Source organism: Euleptes europaea, chromosome 16, assembly GCF_029931775.1.
Source record: "Euleptes europaea isolate rEulEur1 chromosome 16, rEulEur1.hap1, whole genome shotgun sequence".
Classification (NCBI taxonomy): domain Eukaryota; kingdom Metazoa; phylum Chordata; class Lepidosauria; order Squamata; family Sphaerodactylidae; genus Euleptes; species Euleptes europaea.
In genome coordinates, this window is record NC_079327.1 from 29,125,171 (window position 1) to 29,146,742 (window position 21,572).

A 21,572-nucleotide genomic window follows, 5' to 3' on the forward strand; every position below is an offset into this window, starting at 1 on the left:
CTTCATGCAAAGGAAGGGGGGAAAGAATGCCCAAACCTGATGAGTTCATGGCTCATTCTTAGTTTGTTCATGACATCTACTCACAACATTAGCCTGACAGAGTGAGAAGTTCGTCATAATTCAAAAGACATTAATTCTTCTAAATCAACAGAGGCTGTCTCGGTAAAAGATCATTGTTTTCCTTTGTATTTCCACCTTCCAACATGCCCTTCAGAAAACTCAAGTGTGAAATATTAACAATACAGATGTGCCTTTCATGAGTGGAGGACAGGAAAGAAAACTGCACACAATGTTCGATCATAGCCCAATCAATGTTAATTTTACCTGCAGCTTTTGATGTATGATAGACAATTCATTACAAATTTGACTGTAGTGAGATGGTGCTAGGCTTTGCCCATTCAATGCTTGGGGTCCAGTCTCTCTTACCACAGAACTACCACCACAATCACTGCACGTGGCCACCACTAAACCAGATGGCAGAGTGACATCTAGGAGACAAAAAGATAATCATACATTTTCAATACAGTTTGGCAGTTGCCAAATTTCTTTCCCAGTCAATTAAGATTTAAAAATACTAATTTCCTTATGGGCTATTTAGATAGTTCCTTTTTTCCTTCCTTTTTATTTTGATCTCAGTGTGACACTGTTCAGGGCCGAACTGGCCATATGAACAATATTATTAAAAATATTGTCGAAGGCTTTCACAGTCAGAGTTCATCGGTTCTTGTAGGTTATCCGGGCTGTGTGACCGTGGTCTTGGTATTTTCTTTCCTGACGTTCAGTGTTTCCTGTCCTTCAGTGTTACTCCTCTGAAGATGCCAGCCACAGCTGCTGGCAAAACGTAAGGAAAGAAAATACCAAGACCACGGTCACACAGCCCGGATAACCTACAAGAACCAATATTATTAAAGTAAAGTATAACTTTTGGTGTTTCTTCAAGGCGGCCGTTAAATAATAAACTACAGCTAGAGTAACAGCCTTATCTTTAACACACAGCAGATAGATTAAATGATAGTCATGAGAACAACAGAAAACTGTGAAATCAATGGAGTAATAAGGTAAGATCTTATAGAATATAAATTGCAACTGAATAAAAAATGGGTGTTTCTGTCTTTGCCTTTCTACACAGGCAAACTCTCTGTTCCATTGGGGTAAGGTTATATTTAAAGTAGTAAATATTTAGTTACCTGTTTCTGTATATATACCTGTCCTTTGAACTTCGTTACTTTCAAGAGAATCTCTGCTGAACTCTGGCTGTATGTTAGATTGGCTTGAATCATACTGGGAATCCAACTCTTCTCTAAGCCTAACGAAAGCAAAGGATTGTATTTAGCCTCATACAGCATAGAATAAATTCTGGAATTACTAGTAATTACCTTACTTTTACTGCAAGAACAACACTCAATGCTACTTTCTAATCCTGGAATATATCCAGTTTGAAACAAAACCATGCAATTCAGTGGGGGAAAGGGGCTTTGCAATGCAACCCTCCCCCCCATACACAAAAACATAAAATGGTAAAGCAGAGTTTCTTACCAACCCATGTTTGTAAAGTTCTTTGATGAGTCAGAAAAATGTTTTCTATTGTGCTTTCTACCACGGTAGGAATGCTTTGAGCATGAGGAATTAATGAGTAAAGATAAAAATTTATCATCCAATGAGCTGTCCATTTTACCTATCAGAAAATAAAATTTCATCACGCTGGTTAGAGGAAGAGCAATGATGACCAAATTATGGTCTATTCTATGAAAACAACTTGAGAGGGGGGGAAAGCTGTAACGTAACAGCTGATGACAGAGATGCTAAAGCAAACACATGCCATCCAGATAGAGTGTCACCAAACACAACTGAGCTTAAAAAGGACTTTGGAGGATTGGAAATGCAAAATGTAAAAAATAGTTAAGTGTGCCATTAGGAGCTTCAACTACTCTCTCTATAAGCTGCTTTTAAAAATAAAAAATAATAGGCTAGCATCTTGGGATCAAGATCTTGAAAATTAAACAGCTGTAATGCTGAATAAATTCAGTTTGCACTTGTGAAACTGCCATACTTTGTATTCATGTTGAATAAGGGTATTTTCTTATTATCCTAAGTTTAAAATTCAGTTGAAAAAAAATAAATTCCTTTAAAAATGTATTACCTGGAGATGTGCGGTCCCTTCTGTTTTTACATTTTGTTTGCACTGTCTTCAATGAATCATCCTAAAAGAAGAATTTTGTCCTGCCGTTATTAGCATATATACATCTATTTATTATATCTTTTCATTATAGTTCTCCTAGAACAGGATTTTAAGTGACTGAAATTAATCAAAGCAGTTCTTCTGAACCTGGAGAATATAATGTCATTAAATTAAAAGTATTAGAAAAATATAATTAGAAGACGCAGCAGGAACAAGAAATGTTTCAAACATCTCAACAAAAAGGTCTCACATAAAGTTGCCCTCTGCTCCAGCGGCAAAGAACATTCAGGCTAGGCTGACCCAAAGTATTGTTAGAGATCAGAACTGAACTGCATATCCCATTTATAAGTTATTGACATGGTAAGATGTGAGATTTTTCCATTCACAAAAGTGAGCTCTATTCAGGCAAGCGTTAAAAGCTACAATTTCAAGTCATGGGCAGTAGTGGTTTTGGTTTTTGTGAGCTACATTTTAGATTACTTCAAACGTTTTATGTTCAATATTTTGATAAGTTTCAGTGGTTTAGAGAATTTTTTTTCTTCTTTCTTCCTCCTTGAGTTTTAATTTCATACTAAAATGTAAATATATACGTTATCAAAGATTGTCATACGAATTTACAGTGCTTTTAGTTTACTTCTTGTAACGGCCTTTGGCTCTATGCAATGAACTTGAACCTGGAACAAAAGGAGAAGTAATTCATCCACTCACACACTGGGGTTGGAAGAGTGGGGTCAACCACACAAAAGGTTATCACATTCCTAGGGAATTATAGAACTTTGACAACAATTGTATGCAATGCAAAAATTCAACAGGTGTAGCTGTTCCTCATCGTATCTCCACAGTGAAAAAACACATCTGTCGAATTTTTGCATTTAGTCACAGTAGTGGTGGTAGCAAGGGTGGCTTCCCCAATGCCAGAAACAAAATGGCCAAATTAAAATTGTTATGAAATCTCCTTCCTCTAGCCGATAATTCTAAAACAGAAAATGTGCTTTAGACTGACACACCTCCTCACCATAGTAAGTAATAGTTCAAGTTTGGACCGTAATACAAAGGCTCAGCTTTACCATACAGGAAACAGTAACAAGGGGGAAAGAGGCACCTGAGCACGTGTAGAGTGCCTTCCTTCCACAGGATAGACTTCCATCACCGGCTGGGGGTTTGTTGGGAGAAGAAGACAGTGAGTTCTGGAAACAGAAGAGTTTCCATCTAGACATTAGGAAGAACTTTCTAACAGAGCAGTTCCTCAGTGGAACAGGCTTCCTCGGGAGGTGGTAAGCGCTCCTTCCCTGGAGGTTTTTAAGGAGAGGCTGAATGGCCATCTGTCAGCAATACTGATTCTATGACCTTAGGCAGTTCATGAGAGGGAGGGCACCTTGGCCAACTTGTGCAGGGGGTGGACTAGATGACCCTGGTGGTCCCTTCCAACTCTATGATTCTGGGCACTGGGGATGTGTGGGGGAGAGGTAGTTTGGAATTTCCTGCATTGTGCAGAGGGTTGGACTAGATGACCCTGGTGGTCCCTTCCAACTCTTATGTTTCTGGGCCCTGGGGATGTGTGTGGGGGAGGTAGTTTGGAATTTCCTGCATTGTGCAGGGGGTTGGACTAGATGACCCTGGTGGTCCCTTCCAACTCTATGATTCTGGGCACTGGGGATGTGTGGGGGGGGGAGGTAGTTTGGAATGTCCTGCATTGTGCAGGGGGCTGGACTAGATGACCCTGGTAGTCCCTTCCAACTCTATGTGTCAAAGACAAGCATTTTTCTGTTTTAGGACTTAGCCCGCAATCGAAGCACTATACTACATCAGTGAAAATGCAAAGGGCACCCAACACGATGGGTAGACCTGCCTGCAGCAGAAAAGAGCAAGAACCTAGCCGCACCTTTAAGACTAGGAAAAATTTCTGAGCTTTCGTGAGCTCCTTCCTTCCATACAGTGTATTTTTTAGTGCAAGAAGGTTTGTTTCATTGAAACGTTCTTAGATAAAGCATAATTCACACTGATTCTAAGCAAGGAACAATTTCCAACAGCAGCCACTATTCCATGATTGCAAGTCCTGCAGGCTTTAGTGGGAGTAGAATCGGGCCAGCTGTCCTCCTTATATCAGAATTAGGCTCACTTCTTCAGACAGACAACCATCATCCTCGTGGGAAAGGGAGCAGCCCCAGCATGCAGCGCGGGCCCCCTTCCCCCAACCCCGCCACTCGCGCTCGTTCCCCTCCCCCAGAGCAAAGCCCCCACCTCCCCTGACAAGTAGCGCCGTCGCCAACGCTCCACCGAACGGCTCAGCTCCGCGGGGCTCGCCATTAAGGAGACGGCGCGCGCGCGCACGCCCCCCCCCCCGCTCGCAACGGCCGCAACCGCCGCTCGCAACGGCCGAACAGGCGGGGGGGAGGAGGAGGAGGGGAGGCTCAACGCGCTTGCGCGAGGAGGAGGCTCCGCCTCGCCCTTCTGGTTTCAGCGCTGTCAGTCAGGTAGCCCCTCCGCGTGGTTGGCTTAAAGGTCCACGGGAGGGGAGGAGCGTTGTGTTTGGGTGGCCGCTCTGTTGGACTGTTGGGTGGAAGCGCGTGGTCGCTTAGGGGGTGACCGCACTTTGTATTCCCAGCGACGTATTAAGAGTTTGAAAATGTTATAAAAAACATCGCTTTAGCCGCTAAGTGGAAGACTGATGAGATTCCGACTAAAACAGACTGGGTAAATAAGATGCTGGAATTGACAGAAATGGCAAAACTTACAGCTTTGATAAACCAGACTGACAATGTACAATTTTTTTTGGGGGGGGGGGAATGGGAGGCGTGGAGAACTTATTATAAAACATAGTTTTTAATGGGATCATTTAAAGGATATTCTTTGGTTTAATCCCCTATATATATTTTGTATTATGGCTATATTAAGGTACTGAATTAACAGTATTAGACAAGATGATAAGTATATACTAATTAAATAATATGGGGATTAGTTTTGTTGGCAAAAGTATATACAATTTAAATTAAGATGGAAGAGAGTGAGGGGGAAGTCATTTTATGATTTAATTACTATAATTATTTCCTTTTTATTACCTTATTAAATTTTAAATAACTGATGTTTTTATATATGTTAATGAAATGAAGAAAACAATAAAAAATATTATTAAAAAAACAAACATCGCTTTAAAAGGGTTTTTTGGATACCACGGCTAAAAAATGGTTGGAAGACGTCTTCACAGCTAAAGGGGCCAAACAAAATGCGAACAGTATTTTTTATAACAGTTTCAAACTCTTAATACATCGCTGGGAATACATAGAAAGTGCGAACAGAATTTTTTATAACATTTCCATACGCTTGATACATCGCTGGGAATACCTAGTGCGGTAACAGCCTGTGTGTGTGTAAAGTGCCTTCAAGTTGCAGCTGACTTAAGGCGACCCCTTTTGGGGGTTTTCAGGGCAAGAGACTTAACAGAGGTGGTTTTGCCAGTGCCTTCCTCTGCACAGCAACCCTGGTATTTAGGGTTGCCAACTACCAGGTTTGAGCTGGAGATCTCCTGCTATTACGATTGATCTCCAGCCGATAGAGATCAGTTCACCTGGAGAAAATGGCCGCTTTGGCCATTGGACTCTATGGCATCGAAGTCCCTCCTCTCCCCAAACCCCGCCCTCCTCAGGCTCCGCCCCAAAAACCTCCCATCTTGGGAGGTGGTAAGCTCTCCTTCCCCGGAGGTTACTAAGCAAAGGCTAGAGGGCCATCTGTCAGCAATGCTGATCCCATGACCTTAGGCAGATCATGAGAGGGAGGGCACCTTGGTTATCTTATGGGCATGGAGTAGGGGTCACTGGGGGTGTGGTGGGGAGGTAGTTTGGAATTTCCTGCAATGTGCAGGGGGGGTTGGACTAGATGACCCTGGTGGTCCCTTCCAACTCTATGATTCTATGAAGATGACCACCAGCCACTGGATACACGTAAAGTGTCCTTCAGCAGCAAGTTCCTACACTCCCAGACCGGCTGTCATTCCTGACCCAGCCAAAAATCAAAACTCCTTAAAAGGTAGCTAAAATCTATCACGTCAGTCTTTTAAACAAGGTGCTGAATACACACCTTATCTTGAGCTATTAAAGATTGCCAGATTCCTGTTTAATGCTTCAGATAGGAACATCGAAGAATCCTAATATTGAGAAACAATCTAGTATATATAGCCACAGCATTGCAAACGCTGTTACCCAAACACAAATTAATATACTTCCTCTAAGCATGTCCACAGTAGGCAACTTTGTGCATTTTAACTTAATTGAAATCTAAGCTGGGGAGGGCAGGGTAGAAATTTAATTAATTTGGATTGTCTGCTGTGTCTTTTTAGCTCATGAGAGAAAAAAGGCTGACAACCAACCAGAACGAGTAACAATACAAGAAGGTAATTCAATTTTATTGGCCTGCTAAAAAATCATAATCCAGTAGCATTTTTTCACAATAAAACTTCAGTTAGGTACAGTAGTGGGTACAGGTCAAAGACATTTTCAAAAGTGCATGTATACTACTTGTTGCCCAATATTAAATGGTAACATGTATGTCTGAGTGAGCCATTACAGACAGACAAGCTAATACCAGCACAATTGACATGATAAACATGAAGAGGAGAATCAGCCTCAGTACTGAAAAGGAGGCGTTGTAGGGCTTCCCAGGAAGAACAGGTAGTAGCTTGTACCCTACCAGTGTGCTCGAGGAAGGCTTGTGTCCAAGGAAGGCTTCAGACCTTGAGTGGTGGGATACAGGCCAGTGATAAGCTGACACAAAGAACTGAGTGGAAGTTGCAACTCTGCCCACTCCAGGCACAGGCGGTATGTCCTTGCTGCAGGAGGCAGCAATGCTCACACCAGAAATGCTTAGTTCTAGAAATTTCCAAAGATAGCCTTTGTGCACACTTCAGATCCCATATGTATGATTTACAGACACCATGACAAATCCTGGCTCTAGTAGTGTCCTGGCAGCAGCTTTGTTCATACGATAGCCAGACACATTAAGAACTCATCCTCCTAGTATTTGGTCTGACAAGATACTCAAGTATTGCCAACAGCAACATTCTTCTAAAGTTACTACAAGTTCCACTCATGTTCACAATAGCTATTTGTTGTGGTTTGGTGATTTACTGGCAGTTTCTAAACCAAGTACACAAGACTTGTATTAATACAGCCAGGCTGAATCCAAGTAGTTACTTTTGGTACCAAAATATATGTTGGTAAAACACTGGAAAGCTATATTTTATTAAGTTAAATAGCAGTTATTTTTGGAGTGCCAAACCAGGCAAGATCCTGAGAGTTCTGTATATAAAGATCCTATTGTTTATTGTTTCAATTTAATACCCCGCTCTCCCTGGCCGAGACCAGGCTCAGAGCGGCTTACAGGGGAACAACAACCCATTTAATCAATAAAACCATTTAAAACAGCATTTAAAATAGCCCCAAAATTCTAAAACCAATCCTAAAACTACTTAGGCACCTCTAAGTGTAAAAAGGTTTAACTAGGTGAGCAGATGGAATTAAGATACTGTGACAGTGATAGGCATGATTTTGCATGGAACCTTTACCTGCACTCAGGGCATTCATATGGTTTCTCTCCAGTATATGAATTTTCTTGTGCATACAGGATCAGTTGGGTCACTGTGGTGCTGGGACATTTTTCTTAATTGTATCAAAAATTTATAATTTACCTTTCCCTCCCTAATCAGATGGGCCATCAGGTTATCTTACAAAAAAACCAACAATTAAATAAAACAGATTATAATGCACAATTAACATCAGTACATAAACTACTTCAAATCTGGATCTAGACACCATTAACTGAAATTCTTCTTAAAATCTACTACCTCACTAGCTTTTTAAAAGCAGAAAGGGTGGAAATGCTCCTGATCTTCAAGAGTAGCCTGTTCCACAAATTTGGGGCTATGGCAGAAAACCTGAGAATTGGAAGCAACTGTTACCACCCTAGGAGACAGCACAGGTAAAGGTTGATCAGCAAGAGTATCTGGCACATAGACTTGGAGAAACAGTCCCCAAGAAATGTGGAGTGTGTCTCTGTGTGTGAAACATCAAGAGAACTGGCACTGTGAACTAAACCTGGAAGCACAGTTAACTCAAAATTGATACATTATGGTCCAATCAGCACTGATGTAAACTGCAGTGTTTTGTGCCAATGGAAGCTTCCAAGTTGTCTTCAGAGGCAGCCCCACATAATGTGCATTAAAGTAGCCATGTTTTGGTTTCAGTAGCACGGAGCAGAATAGCTGAATCAAAATGGCATGAAAGCATGTGCACCAAATGAAGTTGGTAAAAAGCCTTCCCCACAACATTGTACACCTGTTTTTCCATCAACTGGGAAGGAGCCAGCATCACACCCAAGCTCGTTACTGAATCAGCCAGTGAGCAGCGTACCCCATCAAAAAATCCAAGTGATCCATTCCAAAACAGCAGCCTTGATAACTTGATTACCTTATTCAGTTTTAGCATGTTCTCCCTTAGCCACTTGACCACAACTACCAGCCACTGTCCAGGAGTGGAGAAAGCTGCTTCTACATATTATTTAGATGTCTGATAACATTTAACTTTAAAAGTTCTTGCTGAGCATTTAACGATCTAGCAAGTACAACACTGCAGAGAGAATCTATCATTGTGGAAACTGTGGGAAGATGCCACACAGCAGACTGCTTCTCTTCAACAATAACTCTTTGGGCACAATCACATATAAATGACCTTAAGCAAAGCAGAGCCGTGATCTTTATCCCCACTACATTCAAGACTGCATGATCTACTGTGATTAATAGCAAAAGATCCGAAGAGGCGCTTTCCATGTATAAGGGAATTCCTCACAACTGTGATCAATGGTACTTCAAATATGAAGCCCAACTAAGAAAGGATCAAGAGAAGATGCAAACCAAAATGAACCCTTTTAGAATCTTTCCCCATCCTATTATTTTCTTGACCAGAAACAGCTCTATGGGATTATTTTAAGAGAAGGAGTGGCATTGGGAAGGAAAAGGCCTACTTAATCCTGATTCAAATTAGGATCCCATATGCCTGCTGTTAAAAACAAAACACCCCTCTTGAACACTTGTGGGTTCTATACACAGACTTCCAGAGTCTTACCCAATTTAGTCCTGCAAGCAAAACACAGGCAAAGAGTTGGTTGACGCTGCCTATGAATGAAATACCAGTGGGTTATAACCTTATTTGACTCCCTTGAACGAAAATAGGGGCTAAACCTCAGGCTCATGGGATTTCATTTTAAATTGTCTAATGAAAATTAGGAACGTCACATCTGAAATACCAGTGTTTAAGCTTTTATTTCATAACATGCAAACTCATTAGAACACTTTAAAAAAGTACTCAGCTATAAGCTGTAACTTTACATTTGTACACCAAAAATATTCAGTTTTTCCAAAACTGAACATAATTTTGTCTAGATCTGTTGAATGCTGATTTCTTTCCATCTGCATACATGTCACAGTAATTTTTATATTTGCCCACATTCTGTAATCACAATTCTTTTTGACACTGTTCCTTTAGGACAGCCAAAAGATTCTATTTGCCTCACAATATCCATTCCATCCTTCACAAACCCAAAGACAACATGTTTAAAGTCCAAGTGCTCTGCCTTTTTTAGAGTAATAAAAAATTGAGAATTGTTGGTGTCTCTGCCACGATTTGCCATGGACAATAAGCCAGGCCCAGTGTGTTTTACTTCGAAGTTTTCATCCTCAAATGTATCTCCATAAATAGATCGTCCCCCGGTGCCATCCTGTTTAGTGATGTCGCCTCCCTAGAAAATACCAAGGAAATTCAGTGAAGCCTTAAAAACAGTTTGAAATCTTACCATTTATTTTCATATGCTCCTTAACTGGATCTGAAGTGCCAATAGGCTCAGACATTACATGCATTCCTATGCTTTGGCAAAATTACTTAACCAATGAGAGAAAAGGGTGAACCCTGGAGCTCAAAATACATTCTGATTATCTTTTAAAGAGATTCTCTTATTTTATTTGGGCTTGCATTCAGTGCACTGAATGGCTGCTTCTAGAGGTATACTTATGTGAAGGAATATGGGGGCTCCAATTCAGAGAAGTAGATGGCATTTCATTTTCTCTTTTATCCACCTTCCTATTGAGAGGAGGCTGTTTTTGAAATTTTAGGGACATTTTAGTTTTATTAACCCTTACAATAAATCCCTGATCTAAAATGCAAACCCTTCGATATGTATACCCAAACACTAATGTTTGTACTTACTTGACAGACAAAACCTGGAATTATTCTGTGAAATATGGAGTTTTTGAAACCAAATCCTTTTTCTCCTGTGCAGAGTGCTCTGAAGTTCTCTGCTGTTCGAGGAACAATATTTGAAAACAATTCCATGGTTATATGACCTAGAAGTTCATTGTCAGCAGAAACTTCAAGATACACCACAGGGTTAGTTTCCCTTGATAGTTCTTCTGCTAGGGATATGTGGCCTGTCTGTAACTCTGATAAGCTTTGTTGACACTCTTCAAATTTCCTCTTGAAAGAATCAGCCAGTTCTTGGCTTTTAAATCTGACTGCAAGCTGTTCCACTTTAGCTTCACCATCTGAAATTAAAATCCCAAACATGATTAAAAGTGCGCTGATCAGATTTGCTACTGCATTTGGCAAATTATGAAAGATTTCCCCCCACAAATACTCACCTGCATAATCTGTAGCAGTCCAAACCATAGCATTGTTTGAGGTATTCAAGGGTTTTAATTCCATTGCTTTTGTGATTATATGGTTTGCACAAACTTTGAGAACTTGGTCCCTTCTCATTAAAATTCTATAGTATTTCTTCTGTGTATGGAACAAGATTTTTATTTCTCCCACACCACGTTCTTTCCACTGATTGACTTCTCTATCCCATCGGTAGAGTTTCGATCTCTCTTTGAAAAGAATTTCTTCATCTTCTTCTCCTGACTTCACTTCAATCTGGCAGATACAAGAAGTCGTCACTATTACCATTACAACTTAATATAGTTCATTCTTGCATTAAAGGCCTTGGAGAAAGCTATATTCCATCAAATACGATCCGCGTACTACTTCTGTTTTAGAAATACACAAAAAAATATTCAGAGTAGGAAAATTCTGTTCACTGGTTCCCACCATGCACGTGTGCATGTATGAAGAGGGGAGATGTATTATCTAGCACCCCCAGCCCAAGGAAGGAAATAAAAATTTGACCCTTTTTCCAGTTACAAAGTACTATGCACCTCTGCCTCTTGGAAGCAGTGAAATCCCAGGTCACAGTTCCTTCTTTTACCAACATCTCCCACAATAATTCCAGTTAAACCTTTGAAACTTCATCAGGAGTCTTTGCCTGAGCTCCCACTACAGTTGGGGGACAGAGTAGGATCCCAGCTTCCATATATGACAGCAGGTATTCTTTCTCCCAGAGTGTCCCTCTACCAGTTTCTGTTACCTCCAGGCCTATTTCTCATTATCCTATATGTGAGGATACCAACAACAATCTATTACTCTGAAACGTAAGGCGAAGCAGCAGCCTGTACTGTTGTCATCAACTGATGAAGAGAAGCCAAGATTTGACAGCTTGGAATAAAGCAACTGTTGGCACAAAACTGCAGAAAGCAGTTGGGGAGTCCGGTATAGATGTCTGGTTCAAACGGGGAGTTTGTGCAACTTTAGTGCTCTTCCTAAGGGTGTTTCCTCAAGTTACCACCTGATTTGACAGTCACTGTGGATTTACCTTTATCCTTTTTCCTTGTTAATATATCTCTTATTCTTCTGCAATATCCCATGCTATTCCAGCACTGGAATTAGTTATACAGGTAAAGTATCCCTTATCTGGACATCCCATATCCGGACGGATCTGAAAACTGGACCCTTCGAGCTGGCATGCAGGCAGATCCGTGCTGCCTGCTTTCAATGTTTCCTCTCACCCCCAAAAATAAAATACAGTGTACACTGTATCAAAGGTGGAGACTGAAAGCCTGCCGTTATTTGTTTGTTGTTGTTCTTGTTTTAACAGCTGACAACAGGTATTCTGGTGAGACAGTTAACACCTTTGCTTTCTGATGGTTCAGTGTACACAAAATTATTTTAGGTACTGTTTAAAATTACATCCAGGCTATGTGTATATATATAAAACGTAAATGAATTTGGGTCTTATCCCCAAGATATCTCATTATGTATATGCAAAAATTCCAAAAAATAGAAAATTCTGAAATACAGACCACTTCTGGTCTCAAGCAGTCTGGATAAGGGATACTGAACCTGTACCACAAAGACTTGCAACACAATAGCCGTGTGGTGTAGGGACTGTTGCAGGAACCCTACATCTCTGATTAAAGTCTTACCTCAGGGAGAGATACTATTGGTTCAAAATGAATATCTTCACTATGTACAACTTCTTCATCACTCCCATCTTCTTCATTCTCTCCTTTAGAAGCTGGCTGGGCTCCAAATACAGTTGCTCCTGTATCTGCCCACTTGAAGTTTTTGTCTGTTTAGATGGAGGAAAAAGAATCTTGGTATTGAAGTGCTTCATTCTACCACTAAAAGCCTCCAACACAACAAGTCCCCTCAGTATACTCCATGCATACACCTTTTAAGTGTGCCTTACCTTTAGAGCCAAAAGCAAAATCCCCAGAATTATTTGAAGCCAGATCAGCAAAAGACAAGTCATGTATGTTGCCAAGGTCAAATGAGAAAGGTTCCTTTTCTGTATGCAGGAACAATAATGTAAAGATCATTTTACTGGTACTGCTTTTCTTCCCTCTCCACCAGTACAAGCTCTAAAGATCTGTCCCCTTCTTTACAGACATATCTCACCCTCCTCCACCCACCTACATACAAAGGACTTGTGGGTCACTTTTAATGCGTATTCAATATGTTGTCTATAATCCAGGTAGGCTGAGGCAGCTTTTCACATACACACACCCTATAATTCAATGCAGCATGCAAAGTTTTAACTAATTCAAGGTAATTCATGGGCGTTATTAGATCCTGATACAAGCCAGCTTTTTCACTTAATCTTAAAATAATTTCCCTCCTTTCTCGATCACCCACTGCACTTGCCTTTCACCCATGCAGGTCCCATGAGTCTCAGCATAGCTCAAAAGGGACCCCCTCATCCCTTTTTCACCAGCATAAAAACTAGCTGGATCCACCCCTGTGCCTAGTATATGACTTTAAAATCTATTCCAAGCAGAAGAGTATACCCTGGTTGGTAGAAGCTGCAGAATTTAAATCATTTTCTTTTTTAGTTGACAGATCAACAGGTGTATCATCCATTCCCAATAAAGCCTGCATTGTTTGTATAGATTCTGTAGCAGAGTGCAATTCTTCACGTCCACTGGCTACTGCAACAGGTGCTTCTTCCTCAGTGGTCCTCACATCAACTGAACTTGTGACTTCACCTGCCTGAGCTTCCTGAAAGAGAAAGTTCACTGTAAAAACTTTTCTGTTCTTGTTAAACTAGGGCTAAATCTTCAGAGGCCTTGTGTGAATTCACATGAAAAGAATCACAATAGTATTAGAAACCACAGCTAGTTTATCTAGCCAGGTACATTCCAGGCAGTTGAAGTAAAGAAAAACTACAGAAATTACTGGTTATCTTAGTATTTTGAAGATGGTTTCATATCACATTGGTAAATGCCATACTAGAACCATATGGAACCACAAACCCTGTAGTCCAACATTCTTTTCAAGCTATTTCATCTACTATATCTTCCTTCCCAATCCAAATTACAGTGTGCCAGACTTAACAGCAAGTGTAGTGCAGAAAAAACCGTAAAGGTCAACTAGTTTGAGCTAACTTATAGCTCACACAAATTAACCCTAGCCATATACTGTAAAGAAAAGAAAAGATTCCAGGATCACTGCCAATGTGGTCTGAGCCAAGATACCTTCCTGAGCTTACACATGAAATTAACCAGAGCTTGAGCACGTACGTCACCTCATCAGAAATTTAATTCTGTGCCTCTCAATGAACTCAACAGTCCATTAACTAGCTGTGACAATTCCTGATGAGCCAGAGGAAGAGGGGAAAATTCAAGCTCACTTGCTCCTTTCTGTTTAATATAGCATTTTATACAGATAAGCCCCACGTTCTGTACTTTACAAACCAAATCCAAAAATAAAGGAGGGAGAGGGAAAGACCAGGGGCACAGAAGGCTTTTTCATCCGGTTTATGGATTCTGAAGAACATTCATGCTGACAGAAGGCATTTGTCAGTGCACCTGAGCTATGTACTCTCCTTCCTGCTGCTGCCCAAAATATACAGGGGATTCTAAGGAACAGCAGGAGTTGGAGGTGTGCAGGAGGAGGGAAGGAATTAGCACAAACTGCTCTCTTTTCCACTCATGGAAATTGACGGGCTTCAACCTTATAAGTAAATCTACTTGCAGGGATATTTAAGATCAGACCTTGTTACGTACTTTAGTTTCTTGGATTTTTTGAAGTTCTTTTTGGAAGTCTTCCAAGTTGTCATTGTCTTCTTCAGTATCACTGCTAATGCCACAGAAAAATGTTGGTGGAAGCTTTAGCGTCTCTGCTTTAGCCTTTTCTTCAGGAGTTGGTTTCTTTTCCCAGACTAGAACACACTCACTTCCGCTTTCTGCCTCATTTTCTCCTATGATACCTAAACAGAGAGCACCTTAGATTTTACTGAAAAGAATAAACAGTAAAGTAAAATGAGGTAGAGCATCCAAATTGTTCACGGAAAGGTTAGGCGGATCTGTTTATTAAATATTTCACAAATCAGTTTTCTCCATGCAACCTGTTCCTGTAACAATTCCAGGCTTATATCCATTTCGAAAAGTCATTTGGATGATCTCTACAGTAGTGTTCTAAAATGAAAGCTAGTGATGGAACTCCCAAGTCAGTGGTTGAGCTTCTGTGACGTCATAGAACATTAACACACTTTCCTTCATAGAAGTCAACTGTGAAAATGTTGTTCAGTTGTCTGTCTTCAGAAGTTAAAAAATTGTAATAAGCTGGGAGAAACCCCTACACAGACCTGGGGACAAGAGAAACTCTGCAAGCAGGAAGACTGGAAAGCTCAGTGGAAATGGCCAAGATATAAAGAAGGTAAGTGGCAGCATGTCCAGAGATAGTGGGTTGGATTCAATCAGCTTTCCACTGGTAAAGAGGGAGATTTCTCTTTGACTACCCAAAAAAGGCTAGGCTGGGGATCATGGGTCCGGCACAGGCAAAAGTCATGTGGGACAGGGACTGCAGTAAGGAGAACTGGGCAAAACTGAGCAAAAAAACCCTGTCTGGATCATTAAGGAGAACACCAGGAATCAGGAACTTGAAGATGAACTTAAGAGGTTTCAAAATCTGTAGACCTCATTGTTTTCTCTTAGATGTTGCAATAACTCTAATAGCGTACCTTGGAATCATAGAGTTGGAAGGGACCAACAGGGTCATCTAGTCCAACCCCCTGCACAATGCAGGAAATTCACTGTTTCCTCCCTCCCACACCCCCAATGACCCCTACTCCATGCCCAGAAGATGGCTATAAAAAATCCTCCAGGATCCTTGGCCAATATGGCCTGGAGAATTGCTTCCTGACCCCAAAGTGGTGATTGGGATTTTCCTGGGCACATAAGAAAGGGCCACAAGAGCCAAACACTGATGCAACCCTTCCTTCCTTCCCTCCCTCTCCTAAGTTCACAGAATCAGCATTGCTGACAGATGGCCATCTAGCCTCGGCTTAAAAACCTCCAGAGGAGAGCCCACCACCTCCCGAGGAAGCCTGTTCCACTGAGGAACTGCTCTGTCAGAAAGTTCTTCCTAATGTTTAGCCAGAAACTCTTTTGCTTCTGATCCTACCCATTGCTTCTGATCCTACCACCTGGGGCAACAGAAAGACCGTCTTGGTCTTTAGATGTTACCAGCACCTTCAGTGCCAGTGTCGTACAGTTGTCAGTGTCAAGCTGCAAGCTAGGAGAGTAAGGTTCAAATCCCCACTCTGCCACGAAGCTCACCAGCTGACCCTGGCTAGTCACTGCCTTTAAGCTTAGCATACTTCAGAGTTGGTGTGAAAATAAAATGGAGGGGGGAATCTGTAAATTTGCAATCAAGAATTACACCCCTTGAAGCTTGATGTTACGAAACTCTTCCCATTCGATGTGTTGTACCTGTATCAGTTTCCTTTGGCCTTGTGGGTTCTTTAGGTTCATCAGGATACAGCTTTCCATTAAGATTCCTCACTGCTGTTTGATAGTCCTCATCTGAAATATGAAAGAAGTGGATACCGTGGCATCAATTACTACTGACTGTACTGCAAAAACTCAAACCTACTGCTACAAATAAAGAGTTAATTTAAATTAAAGGCATTTTAAAATTCCACTAGCAATAATGGGACCTCCCCCCCCAAAAATGCCAACCAATTCACTTGTGATCCAAAAGTCTCAAACCATAAGACCCAGCAATAATCACGCTGAATGAAAGTCCCAACCCAGAGCTTGTTATGCAGCTGTCCAGTTGACAACAACAGGACTTAACAATAATTAGAAGTGAGGATAGGGTGCTGACAGTTAGGCTTACAGTAAAAATAAATCAATTCAGTTAAAAAGGGTCTTCTTTAGAAGCAGATAGCGGCATGTATTCAACCACCCATGAACGGAAGGGCATATGGAGTTCCTCTCTGTTCCTGCAGCTCCCTTCTGACTTTCAGAAAGATCATTTCTGGGGTTGTAGGATTCATGCAAGGGAACAGCTGTGTGGGTTGGTGGGCTGGAATGAGGATGGACAACAGGATGAAATGAACCCCTTTCCTCAGTGGAGCTGCACTTATGGAATAAGAAGAGCAATTCCTCACTCCAGTGCCCTCCTCAACCCACACAGCTATTTCTCCATGTGAGACCTGTGTCTGTGGCTATGATCTTTCCAGGGCGTTGAAAGCTGCTGCGGGAAAAGAGAAAAATGAAGAATTCCCATGTCCCATGCACACAGTGGTAAGACAGATGCTATTATTAATTTCTGAAAGTCGAGATCAAGAGTTGAAAACAGGCATTGCAAGAGAAGTAACAGTAAAAGCAATTTAGCAAATAAGCATAGCTTTAACCCTTGTTAGCTTTATATACAAAGCTATTCTTCACTAGTTGATGGTCTCTCCACTAGCTAGAAGAGCTAGCCTGTTATAAGCCATATTTGAGACAAGCCTGTGCAATCTTTTCTTTGTCCATTCTTCCAGGGCAGTACTCTGCTCCTCCACTCTCATACAGATAAGGAAACAAAGCCATCAACTAGTAAAGGCATAAAGCAAAGGCAGGGACATGGAATACTGCCATCTTCCTTAACTAAAGGCAAAAATACAGGCTCAACCTGGAACAGTGGCATGGTTAGGGAACGGCAGTTCAAATCAACAATAGCAACCTTTCAAGATTCTTCACTATGTTTTTATATTGCTCTCCCCAACAAGTTGAGGTCTGAGACAGAAGCCCCTGTAATCACCAAGAACAGAATTATTATACAGTGGAGATAAAATAGGAAAGGTCTGCCTGATCTTGCAGGGACAGATACAAGGGACTTTCATCTTTTAACAGCATCCTGCAACATGTAAGATCATTTTCCTGGGAAGATTCTTACCATCATCATCATCACTACTCTGATAACCAGGTTTGTTCTTGTAGCAGAAGAATGTCGGTGGTAATTTGAGGGAGTCTGCAAGAGCTCTTTGTTCAGGAGTGGGTGTTAATTCATATACAAGCAATACATCATCAGACGTAACAGTATCTGGTTCCTTCTTAATCTCAGCTATTGGAAAAAAAATACAAACACATGAATTGCCTGAGCAAGTTTAAATCAGCAGTTGTTACTTTAACACAAAAATATTTACAAAACAGACAAGTTTTAAGTATATTCAGGTACAAGACATTAAGCATCAATATTGAAATCAAATCAGTAAGATGGAAAACGTAGTATGAGATTATACTTCCTACAAAGGCCATTTGACCAAAGTCATGCCATGCTTTTTATTAGTCAGCAACTTGTCGTCACAACACATATTCGTCCACAGAAGAGCACCTTGGGATCCAACACAATGGCTATAAAGCACAAATGAAAAGCTAAAGATTGTGTAAATCAATCTACACATTAATTTTACTTCCGAACACTTCTTCCAAGAATTAAAATGGTACAAAATCCCCTTAATGTTCACAGAAGGGGAAAATTCTAGCTACATTTTTAATCTTGTTTCATCTTGTAGGTGGGGGGGTTGTTTGGACAATTTACTGGAAAAGATGCTTAAAGATCATGAAATGGATACAAGGAGTCTGTTCAGTTGAAAGACTCCTCATTTAGTAAAATGAAGTCCCTGAAGCCAACCAAATGTAAAAAAAGAAGAAGCTTTTTGGCATTATTCGGGGCAGCTTTGGTCCCACCATTTCCCCCAATTCCCCCTTACTTACTTCCCAGTGTTCAAATCACCACTGCCTGCCACCTCCGACTTCGGCAGCGGCAGGAGAGGGCGATCTAAGTGCTGAGCGGGAGCCCAATGCTTAGATCACCATCCCCTCCAGCCTCTAACTTCAGGGGCGGCAGGGGAGGGTGATCTAAGTGCTAGGCTGGAGCTCTGAACTGCATATTTTTCAGATTTGGATTTATTAAACCTGAAAATTTTCAATTATTTAAAAAAGCAGAATACTTTACGTTAGGCTTTTTTGGATTTTTGAAAATTTCCAGGTTTAATTAACCCCAAAAATACCGGGGACGGTGCATAGCCCTAGTTAACATGTTTTGAAATTCATCTGCTACTCTTCCTTTGGGAATTACAAATCAAATTTTACCCATCAGATGTGAATTGAAGCCTTAGGATTTGGGAATATTTTCATCATAATAAAAGCTTCTTTCAAAATAAAATATATTAAGTAGCATTTTTGCAGGGCTTTTTTGTTTACCTGAGCTTTTGTTAGGGTATGAATGGTAGGTATCTTTTGGGGGTAAGGGGATTATTTGAGGGATTTTATTTTATCTCTTTTTAACTTGTAATGCTTTTATCGCCTGTAAACTGCATGAACCAAGAGGAAAGGTAGGGTACTAATATATAAATAAATTTAATGTTATGTACTCATGATAAAAAAAGAGCAACGAATCATTAGAGGCAAAATTCAGCCAATGTTTGTAAGTTCCATTTGTTCTAGCCACTGGGTTTAGCATTTTATTTATTTTTAACCTTTTTATACCACCTTTCCACCCTCAAGGTGGAGAACACTTAAAGACATTTAAAACAAGAGGCTACTATCCTGTCTTTCCTCAGATGACATGGGCTCCTGAAGCAGAGCCCTCAAAGATGTCTGTAATGGACAGGCAGATTCATGTGGGAGCAGACAGACCTTAAGCTATGGGGGATCCAAGCTATGTAGGGCTCTAAAGATCAATTCCAGCACCCTTCATTGGGCTCAGAACCAAATTCAGAGCCAGTGTAGATGAAACAAAACTGGAGTGATAGTTCCCCCTACAACCCACTCCAAAGACACAGATATTTTACTCACTGAATTAAAACAAAGTGTTTACCTTTTGAAGAATGGTGCCCTAGATTACAAGATAGAATCATAAAGTTGGGTCATCTAGTCCAGCCCCCTGCACAATGCAGGAAATTCACAACTACCTCCCCCCACACCTCCAGTGAACCTACTCCATGCTCAGAAAATGGCCAAAAAATATCCTCCAGGATCCCTGGCCAATCTAGCCTGGAAGAAAGTTGCTTCCTGACCCCAAAGTGGTGATTGGGATTTTCCTGGGCATGCAAGAAAGGGCCACGAGAGCCAAACACTGATGCAACCCTTCCTGCCCTCCCTCTCATGAACTGCTTAAGTTCACAGAATCAGCACTGCTGACAGATGGCCATCTAGACTCTGCTTAAAAACTTCCAGGGAAGGAGAGCTCACAACCTCCCGAGGAAGCCTGTTCCACTGAGGAACTGCTCTGTCAGAAAGTTCATCCTAATGTTTAGCCAGAAACTCTTTTGATTTAATGTCAACCCACTGGTATGTACAGCTTTTCCCTCACCCAAGATTGTAAATTCCAAAATTACATGGTCACTACTATCCAGGGGGCCCATCACTTTGACCTCATCAACCAGTTCTTCCCTGTTGGTAAGGACCAAGCCCAAGATACCAGACCCCCTCGTTTCCCTCTCCACTTTCTGGAATATGAAGTTATCCGCAAGACACGTCAGGAATTTATTTGACTTTTCACTTTTCGCAAAGCTGACCCTCCCCAATCAACGACAATCACCTTTCCCCATCAGCTGCAATCACCTTCCGCAGTTAGGTACAATCAGCTACAACCCAAGCAAAAGAGACAACCAGAAATAACACTTACTCAAACAGGCACCCCTCTACAGCAGACTATGCACACCCACACACCCTCAAGATAACCAGTATTCTCTATTGATTCCAGTCACCCAAATGCCTTCACTTTGCCAAATGTTCAATTTTTATAGAGACATTAAAACCTGTTTATGCCTATACAGAAAACAACTACTCCAGCAACATGACTTCTTGCTGTTGTTTTGAGAGCCAGTGGGGTGTAGTGGCTAAGGTGTTGCCCTAGGATCTGGGAGACCCAGGTTCGCCTCCCCGCTGTGCCATGAAAGCTCACTGGGTGACCTTGGGCACACACACCCACAGCCTAACCTACTTCACAGAATTGTTGTGAGGTTAAAATCAGGGAGAAGAAAGAATGTAAGCTGCTTTGGGTCCCCATTGGGGAGAAAGGCAGACTATAAATGAAGTTAATAAATAATGGCATTGCTGTTTCTCTTCTGTAGCTCTACATTCAAAACAGGTTTTTAACACATCCATCAGTACTACCTTAATAATTCTGTGTAGACAATACTGGAAAATAAACAGGGTTTGGAAAGTCTAATTAAAATAGAGATAAGCAGCTTTCTTTTATTCTTTTGGTGGTTCTCTGCAATACTGAATGTAGCTTGATAATACTGCAAAAATAACCCCTAAGCTTTTCTGCATTTGAAATTTGAAATTACGGGGGATAATGTAAACAGATCTCCTGACATACACATCCCTACCTTCTATACCCTGATTTTCTCTATCAGAAGTCCACATTGAATCTAAGGCTGAAAAACAAAAGCCTTTGTCATTATCTTGGTTGAATGTATCTGCATCCCAAGGCTCAGTTTTACCAGCAATAGTAAGCAGGAGAACTGGGCCACTGTGCATTTTTCACATCACATTTCAAGCTGTATGTTAAAAGCTCAGAGTGTTAACGTTGGTGGTAACTAGATAACTCTGTAAATCATACAATCAATACCATATACTTTAGAGTACAAAGTTTCATCATTTAAACATGCAAAGTGCATAAAATGTTTTCATGCATGTAAACTGTATGTACCCGTTTCAGATAATAACCAAAGACAATTCCTAAAGGATTGTTAC

General features: G+C 41.0%; 2 protein-coding genes across 2 annotated transcripts in view; both read right to left on the reverse strand.

Moving 5' to 3' along the window:
• The window catches only part of CCDC138 (coiled-coil domain containing 138), a 29,509-nt gene extending 25,023 nt beyond the window's left edge, over positions 1 to 4,486 (reverse strand). The window contains exons 1-5 of the mRNA XM_056861967.1: positions 4,421 to 4,486; positions 2,141 to 2,201; positions 1,537 to 1,675; positions 1,188 to 1,306; positions 325 to 488 (exon numbers count right to left, since the gene is read on the reverse strand). Of these exons, the coding sequence (XP_056717945.1) occupies positions 325 to 488; positions 1,188 to 1,306; positions 1,537 to 1,675; positions 2,141 to 2,201; positions 4,421 to 4,486 (549 nt within the window). The remainder of the gene's footprint in view (positions 1 to 324; positions 489 to 1,187; positions 1,307 to 1,536; positions 1,676 to 2,140; positions 2,202 to 4,420) is intronic.
• Positions 4,487 to 9,513: 5,027 nt separating this feature from the next.
• RGPD4 (RANBP2 like and GRIP domain containing 4) overlaps positions 9,514 to 21,572 on the reverse strand; it is a 38,934-nt gene continuing 26,875 nt past the window's right edge. Inside the window, exons 21-29 of the mRNA XM_056862069.1 lie at positions 17,761 to 17,928; positions 16,308 to 16,400; positions 14,601 to 14,803; positions 13,383 to 13,593; positions 12,785 to 12,883; positions 12,519 to 12,664; positions 10,860 to 11,133; positions 10,429 to 10,763; positions 9,514 to 9,964 (exon numbers count right to left, since the gene is read on the reverse strand). Of these exons, the coding sequence (XP_056718047.1) occupies positions 9,659 to 9,964; positions 10,429 to 10,763; positions 10,860 to 11,133; positions 12,519 to 12,664; positions 12,785 to 12,883; positions 13,383 to 13,593; positions 14,601 to 14,803; positions 16,308 to 16,400; positions 17,761 to 17,928 (1,835 nt within the window). The 3' untranslated portion in view covers positions 9,514 to 9,658. The remainder of the gene's footprint in view (positions 9,965 to 10,428; positions 10,764 to 10,859; positions 11,134 to 12,518; positions 12,665 to 12,784; positions 12,884 to 13,382; positions 13,594 to 14,600; positions 14,804 to 16,307; positions 16,401 to 17,760; positions 17,929 to 21,572) is intronic.